The 8,994-nt window shown below is 50.0% G+C and overlaps 1 protein-coding gene across 1 annotated transcript; it reads left to right on the top strand.

The window, feature by feature from the left end:
• Nucleotides 1–1,345: 1,345 nt before the first annotated feature.
• PCYB_093410 (hypothetical protein) lies at nt 1,346–7,882 on the top strand (the record flags this gene model as incomplete). Its single annotated transcript, XM_004222455.1, has 3 exons — nt 1,346–7,085; nt 7,353–7,510; nt 7,625–7,882. Coding segments are annotated over 3 exons (6,156 nt in total), but the record flags the coding sequence as incomplete, so codon positions are not given.
• Between the last annotated feature and the right edge of the window lie 1,112 nt (nt 7,883–8,994).

The raw sequence follows: 8,994 nt of genomic DNA on the forward strand, positions 1-8,994 counted from the left end.
CCAAGTGCAGTTAGAAGAATACTCCCATCCACCCCCCCCAAAAAAAAGGAGACAAAGTGTTAAAAGACGCAAATTTTGGTGGCACCTGTGGAGATCGAGCATCGTGAGGATAGAGTACAATGAAGGGGAGTTCGTTGGAGCCACTCATGCATATGTAAACATGAGGACGAGTTCTGTGGGTCCCTCCAAAGAGAAAGAGTTCCTCTCTGCTCAGATACGTATATATGATCGGTTATGCCATCGTGGCTGCAGCAGAGGAAGAAGTCCACAGCTTGTGCGTGAGCGACGCGGACGGTCTTTTTTTGCGCCTCTCGTGCGAATTACCACCGGTTTGTAGCGTCACATGTTTGGAGACCTGGTCAGCTCGTTCAGCTCGCACAGCTCGTTCAGCTCGTTCAGCTCGTACATCTCGTTCAGCTCGTACACCTCGTTCTCCCCCTTTTTTGTTTACTCCGTGCTGGGCGATGACGCAGCTTGGCTGGTTCCTTGTGCGAATGCCCCCGCATTGAGTGATCGCCCTGGTTGCTCGAACACACCTCGCCCCACCCTCCATCCCTGTCAATTATAATATCGTGCAAGCTTGCGAACTGAGCACCGCCAACGAAGAGCCCCTCGTTTTGCGTGCGGAAGCAGACCCTAAAAGTATGACATCCCCCAAGGGAAAAGAGGACGCACAGCAAGCTAGTAGACGCAGAGAAAGACCGGGAAAATAAAAAATAAAATAAAAAAAACGCAGCTGCGATCGAAGTGGGGGACTGCAACACGGTTGTAAACTTCAGAAAAAGTGCAACAAAGAGGAGTAACCCTTTACCCAGTGGAAGATACACACAGCACAAGGACGTAAAGAACACGTCGCCTCATTCGTACCATCCTCCCCATTCGTACCATCCTCCCCATTCGTACCACCCGCCCCATTTGCCCCATTCGTACCACCCGCTCCACTCGTACCACCCTCCCCATTCGTACGCGTTGCTCTCTTCGCCCCCTGCACATCTCCAACCGAGCGCTCGACATGGATCAGGGGGCGGAAGAAAGCGGAAGAGGCAGCGTGGAGAGTAACGGCAATCATGCCTGCCCGAGCCATTTTGTAAATTCAAGTAAATATATTAACGGACATTTGTACAAAAAAAGCAAAGATGTCCCAATGCAAAACGGTAATGGCAATGGATTCATCGTCGGTGGGGGGTCAGGTGCACCCATGCAATATCAGCCTTCAACAGTTAGCGCCTCGCGCAGTGGTGAAGAAGATGGGCACTTCCATCAGAACGAGTGCAAGGGGGGGAATCCTCACGGGGAGTCGGCGGGCCATCGCGGCGGCACTCCCAACGGGGATGGTATCACCCATATGAATGGCAGCATCAACGGGAAGGGCCCCATCACGGGGGATGGCCTCATCACGGGGAATGGCCTCGTCAACGGGAGCGATGCCAATCGCCTGCCGTACAGCTACTCAAGTGACCATGGAACGATGGTGGAGGCACGTTCCAGCCACCACGTAAATGGAAATATAGACGCATGCCACAACGAAAGTGAAGGAGGAGCTGAAGTGACTGAACATATCATCGGCTCTGTTAACAGTATGAATGAGAGCATGCAATCACAAGCAAAATATGACAAGTTTTGCGGAGTACAAGAAGGAGGATACCCTGGATCCCCTTTTGATGGGTGCGATAAACCCATGCCAGCAAATGTGGATGCGGGGTTCATCAATTTAAAGAAAAATCCAGGAGAGATACACGTTCGAAATGGCAACACTGAAGAGGCAGATGGGTTAAGTCAAAATTATCACCACTCCCAGAGTAACGGAACGAGTGCACCTAGCCGCAGCGGACAAATAGCAAATGGGTGCAGTGAAAATAAAAAAATTTCCGATAGAACGGATAGTATTGTTCAGGTGAAGAAGAAAAAAAATGTTACCTTTACGAGCGAGAACGATGTGTTTAGCATCCCCCCGGGGGTGAACAAGGACGACTCGTTTGGCTATTACGCGAGTGGCGTCATGCAGAGCGGGGTTAGCAGCGTTGGCGGGGTTAGCGGGGTTAGCGGCGTTAGCGGGGTTAGCGGCGTTAGCGGGGTTAGCGGCATGCCAAACGGTGGCTGCGTCGCGGGGGAAGAGGAGGAGCACAGCCCCGGCGAAAGTGCAAAAATGAAGAAGACACACGGGAGTGGGAGTACCTACGACACCACCAAAGAGAAGGACGCAACCAATGACGCGTACAATTTCATCACACTAAAGAAAAACAGTCATACGTACCATCCCAACAGCGTTAATAATAATTACATAGAATACGACATGAACAATAACGGACCCTTCTTCTCGAGTGTGTCATCAGGATTGAAAAGTGGTTCAACGACGAGCAACACCTTCGATGCGAGTGACACGGGTGGTGTTGGGGGAAACGTAACCCATCCTACTGAGGGGACGGACATTTCTTCGCCTAGTTGTCAGACCATGCAACATGGGGCGTACAACACCTGCAGCACCGGTCCGCACGAGTGGGTGTATAAGCAGGGCAGTCAAGGTGAAGATCAGCTCCGTACTATTCCAAACGTAGTTAGCGGCAGCGTGGTCAATGGAGGCCTTCCTGGAGAAGCCCCCATTAGTGACAACGTAGCGAGTGAGCAGGAGGTCAAACCAGAAGGGGACAGGGCGACCTATTTCACCGCAGAAGTACCAAACACGAACGATACAACAGTCAACGCTATGTACGATAGTAGCAGTTACAACTCCAATACAGGAAAGTGGAAGGATCTTCCCCTCAGTGGTGGATCGATGAATAAAGGTGCAAATCGAATGTCAGGGAAAGGAGGTGCTATAAATAAGAACGATAAAAGTGTCACTCAAAACGGAAAGGGAAAACAAACGATGGAACAACATAAAGGAAGTGCTCGCCCGAAGAGTGTAAGCTTTAGTAAAAAATTGATTTTCTGCAAGAATAAAGAAAAGACCAAATTGACTAATTACCCTTCGAATGTGGTGAGTCGACCTGGAGGGATGAACCAACAACACAGATTTTCCGAGAACCAACAGCACAGATTTTCCGAGAACCAACAGCACAGATTTTCCGAGAACCAACAGCACAGATTTTCCGAGAACCACCCGCATACGCAGAGTGCGAACATGCTTCCGATGGATGCTCCACGCAAGCATGGAGTTCACACGGGTGGCATGAGCGGTATGGGCGGTGTGGGCGGCATGTACGGCATGAGTAGCGTGAGTGGCGTGAGCGGTGTGGGCGGCATGTACGGAGTGAGTGGTGGCGCGCAAAGCGGAAACGAAGCGGTCGACGTGAAAAAAGTGTTCGTGATGAGGTACCTCAGTGACGTGGAAAAGATGTATCAAATAAGGGAGAGAATCAAGCATTACGAAAATAAAGTGAGTAAGAACAGGGCGAACCTCAGAGAGGGTAGAGGAGGAGCAGCAGCAGCAGCAGCGGCAGCGGCGGCGGCAGGAAGAAGAAGCGGCAGCTCCAACAGCCTGATAAACTATTACAACATATTGGAGCTTCTCTACAAGTCCAGCGTAAAAAAAAAAAACATAAATGACAAACGGATCAGGACTTTGTTATATGTATTCAAGTATGTTAAAAATATCGAACGGAGGAGAAAAAAAAAAAAAATTTACCTCTTCGACGGAGCGACTTTGCGTCGTCTGAACAAGCAGGTCGACCTGTATATCGACTTTGTGCAGAGGAGGGAGTACAGAAGTGACTTAGCAGCACAGTTGCGCAGATGGAAAGGGAGTCCGGTAGAGAAGCCCGACGAAAAGGAGCCCATACACCAAGGGCGAAGTGATGTAAGGCCGGGTGATGAAGAACCTAGTGACAAAAAAGTAAATGCTAAAAGACGGATAGATGGAAGAACCCGTGCTCAAAGTGGGGTCCACATTCAGTCGAAGTTTATTCAAAATCTGCTGAGTAAGAAGTCCAACCTGTATTGCACCTCCCCCGGGAAAGTGGACCAGGTGCAGTGTGAGAGCTTTTACTTCCACCATGCGTTGAAGCAGGTGAACTATCTATGCAATTTGCTCGTGTACATGCATTTCATCCTTTTGAAGTATGTCTCCATTTTTTCCCTCTCCGAGTGGAACGCGCTGCTGTTTCGCGACATCGATTTGTTTAACTGCGTCCCGTGGGGACGCTCCACCGGGGAAGCGGCGGAAGTGAAGGACGAAGTGGCAGAAGCCGCAGGTGCCATGAGCGAAGTAAAGGACGAAGTGGCAGAAGCCGCCGATGCGATGAGCGAAGTAAAGGACGAAGTGGCAGAAGCCGCAGATTCGATGAGCGGAGTGAAGGACGAAGTGGCAAAAGCCGCCGATGCGATGAGCGGAGTGAAGGACGAAGTGGCAGAAGCCGCCGATGCGATGAGTGAATTGAAGGACGAAGTGGTAGACGCCGCAGATTCGATGAGCGAAGTGAAGGACGAAGTGAGAGAGGCCGCCGATGCGATGAAGGACGCCCCTCCGCTGGACGCACCGGGGGAAGGGGAACCTCAGGACGGCGCGGGGGTCACGGAAAATGAAAAGGGCACAAGTATGAATGGACCGCAAAATGACGCGGTTACTGAGCAGCCGGGGGAGCCCTTCCTGGACGCAGAAACGGTGGAAAAGCTAAACCCGCTACTCATCAACAGGGAAAATACGATCGATATAAATTACTACGAGTATGTGATCGAGCCCTTCGATTTCTACTTTTATGAAAATGTGTACAATGAGATATGTACCTACGTGCAGATGGCCAGGAGCAACGGGGTGATCATCGGCGGGGTCAGCGATGGTGTCAGCGGTGATGTCAGCCGTGGGGCTGCCTCCAACTCGACGGAGCAGCTGCTGAAGACCCTGCCCTACCAGTACTACGAATTCGTGGAGATCCTAAACAAAGAAATCATGAACGTCAGGGATCTAATCTACCGAAACAGGTACATTCGATACGTCTTCTATTACATCTATCGAAACAAAAACGAGGACCTCCTCAACTCAGTGAATCGTATTTTCAACATGGAAAAGAAAAAACTTCAGTTGTACAAGCTACAGATGAGGTTAAGGTACAACATATTTTTGTCTCGTTTTTTTGAGCGTGGCTATGTGATTGTGAAGTACCCTGATGAGGAGAAAAGAGACGAGGAGTTTGAGTCATGTGGGTTGAACTTTATCGAGGCAAAGGAGAAGCTGTTTTCGTGTCTGTTTGCACAGTATAGGGACTACTACCGTGTGTACCAGGCGAGGGTGCAGAGGCTACGGGAGGGTACACGGAGGGCCTTGGGCATCCCCGACGAGCGGTTCCCGTACGTCCGGAAGAAAATCACCTTTTACTCGGATCACTTCGAGGATTTGAAGCGGCGCTTTGCTCGCCGCGGGGGGGGAGCGCCGCACGGGAAGGCGGCGGAAGGGAGAGCGGTGGACGGGAAGGCGGCGGAAGGGAGAGCGGTGGACGGGAAGGCGGCAGATGGGAAAGCGGCAGATGGGGTGGAAGCGACAGATGGGGTGGAAGCGGCAGATGGGATGGAAGCGGCAGATGGAGCTACTGCAGATGGAGCGGAAGCGGAAAATGGAGCTGCTGCAGATGGGGATGCGGACGAGTCGAGCTGGACCCAGGCCCACGAGCGGCAGAAACTCACCTTCGACATGGCGTACGACTACGTGGAATACATATTTAATAAAAACTACGCACTTATCATAAACAGCGAGAAAAACAACTCCAGGAAGCTGAAAGCTGCCTACATCGTGAACCGAAATTTGAAGGAGAGAGAAAACCTGGTTATTGTTACATCCGTTTTGAATGTAATAAAGTGGAAGAGTCTGTTCAGAACCCTCGAGAATGTAACCGTGTATCTAAATGAGGAGAGTATTCTTGAAAATAAAATACAAACCGAGGACAATAATTTAATTATTTGTGTTGACTTTTTACCGAAAATTCTGCATGTCCCTTGTGATGTGATAATCCTTGATACATCTCACTTTAACTTAATTAACAAAATAAGTATTTTAAATGACTTACGTTATTTGGATTTTTCCAAGAGGATAATTATATTAAATAATGTATTGGTTGAAAATTGGAATTTATTATCGTCTCTTTTTTTTCTTAACAGTACCCATTTCGACAGCTCCATCGTTTCGAGGATCCAGATGAGTCAAAGTGAGGAGGACAAGAAGGTGTTGGGGGACCTGATGCGGAGCTTCGTTGCGCACTTTTGCGTCATCAACAAGGAGAGGGGTCATGGGAGCGGTGAAGTGGTTAGCGGTGAAGTGGTTAGCGGTGATCCACGCGGCGAAGTGGTTAGCGGTGAAGTGGTTAGCGGTGAAGTGGTTAGCGGTGAAGTGGTTAGCGGCGAAGGGGCCGCCCAAGCAGCGGCAAGCCCCGGGAACAGACGGTGCTTCCTCATAACCTACATGAGCGGCATACAAAAATTCATATATGACAACGTGAGCGACCAGGACAAGTGGGACGCCTCTGTGCATCCCCTGCTGCTCCTCGACGAAAATAATTTCTTCCTCAAAGACTTTAACATCTCGGAAAAGTTTGATCTCCTGAAAAATATCATCAAAAAATTTCACATGTTGAAGAAACGGATCCTTCTCTGCTACTCAGGGAAGGACAAATTAGAGAAACTAATCAAGATCTTACTTTATGTGCACTTGCTGAACGACGCTTCCACTGTGACCTCCTTCGACGTAGAAACGGACAAGGATTCCTTAAACGTACAACAGTACGACGTGGCAGTGGTGGTGAACAACCACATAGAATACTTAACCTTCTTTGAGAATCACCCGATCGCTTGCTACCTTCTCATTTCTGCCTTCACTAAAGAGGAGGAAGGGATACTGAACACTTTTAAACATAAGAAGGAGATCCATTTTTATAAGAAGAAGAAGGAAGAACTTATGCAATCGCGTAAATCGTGCAGAGATGGCATATACAGATACTACATCAACAATATGATTTCGGAGAATGACGAGCAGTTTTTGCTTTTCAACATTATCGACCAGAAGGAGAAGGTCTACTGCAATACTTCCTATGACGAGGTGGTGCTCCCCACTTGCTTCGTCTCGACGCTGGCTCACTGTGAGGCGGCCGTTGGTTACTCGGGTATGTGCTAGACTGGAGCGGTGTGCCTCCAGTTTGTGCCTCCGCTTTGTGCTTCCACGTTGTGCCTCCACGTTGTGCCTCCACGTTGTGCCTCCACGTTGTGCCTCCACGTTGTGCTTCCACGTTGTGCCTCCACGTTGTGCCTCCACGTTGTGCTTCCACGTTGTGCTTCCACTTCATGTCCCCGCGCCGCTGCACACCGCTGCACGCCATGCCATTCGTCCACGAGTACTATTCACCCCACTGTATAACCTCCCCTCCCCGAAGAGCACTGGCAGGACATAAAGAACGCTCACAGCTTCTGGAATTTTAACAACTTCAACCGAGACAAGGTCATTTTCTACCTGGACCGGAAGAACACCGTGTACGACAAGTACCAGAACGTGGTATGCCCCATATCCGAGGAGTACATAGCCCCCCCCCAGGTAAGCTATCGCGCCGGCGTGCGGAGATGCGGGGAGACATGCGGAGGAGCTGTGTGATAGCATCTATACTTGCCACCATCGCTACCATCGCTACTGCCATCCCCCCCGACGCAGATTTACTACTACCTGACAAACCCGATGAACGAGAAGAACACCTTCAATAACTGCCTCTCCCTGGCGGTGGACGAAATTATACAGGAGCTGAACCGGAAGAAGGAACTGGACGAGTTCGACGAAATGAAGAAGCTCACACTTCTGAACATTAAGGAGAAGACGAGCAAAAAATATTTTTCGTCCATTCGGAAGGTGGAAAAAATTCTCTCCGAGTTTTTAAAGGAGAACAAGAAGAAATCCTTCGAGCGCTTTTTGAAGGTACACCCGCATGTGCAAGCGGCAGGGACGCGGCGCGCATTAGCAGCGTGTTAGCTGTGCGTATTGGAGGCGTGTCAACTGCACATATTGGCAGCGTGTCAACTGCACACGTTACCAACGTGCCAACTGCACACGTTACCAACGTGCCAACTGCACACGTTACCAACGCGCCAACTGCACACGTTACCAACGCACCAACTGCACACGTTACCAACGCGCCAACTGCACACGTTAGCCACATGCGTGGATCCCCGTCCGCGCCGCCCGCCGCGCGCATGACTCCCCACTCACCGCCTGCCACGCCCTGCCTTCTCCACGTAGGGATGCGAAAGCTACGGACAAGTAATCACCAAGTGCAAGGAGAAGCTGTTCGTCACATTCAACAAAACATACAACGTGCACTTTAAGTACTTTGAAGATTTCTGGCTGGACGAGGAGAAGAAGCGAAAGGAGAAGTGGAAGAAGTTATGGCGTCTGCACGAGACGAAGGAGAAGCAAGACAAGGACAACCACAACAGCAACGACGACGTGGACAAGGACAACCACAACAGCAACAACGACATGGACAAGGACAACCACATCTGCAGCAGCAGCGGTCCCTCGGGGGAGAATAACCCTGGCAATAATGGCGCCCCTACAAGTGGAAGCAACAACGAGGACGATGACCTCATCGACATCAACAGCGTCTTTAACACCCCCGTGAGCGAAAAAAATGACTCCATTGACAGCTGTCACGTAAACAACGCCTTCGCCAACAGCGACAAAACCAAAAACGAGTTAAATTTCCTTGAGAAGAAAAACTTCCGCATTAGACTCTCATCGCAGTTGTTTGATGAAAAGGAATTCGACCAGCTGTTTATGGACAGGAAAAGGATATGCTTGCCTAATGGAGATAGCCAAAAGGATGATAACAACTCCGGCTCACTGGAGGAGAAGAAGGAGAAGGAAAAGGAAAAGGAGAAAGACAAGAAGACCTGCTTGTACATCGAACGGAAGGAGGGCGAGGAGCCCTGTCAGGTGTAGCCACAGCAAGGGGAAAAAAAACACACATATATATCCTGATAATACATGTACACCTGTGCACATGTGCGTGTCCCCCCTGTTGTGAAAGG

The sequence above is a fragment of the Plasmodium cynomolgi genome, chromosome 9 (genome assembly GCF_000321355.1).
Source record: "Plasmodium cynomolgi strain B DNA, chromosome 9, whole genome shotgun sequence".
Taxonomy (NCBI): domain Eukaryota; phylum Apicomplexa; class Aconoidasida; order Haemosporida; family Plasmodiidae; genus Plasmodium; species Plasmodium cynomolgi.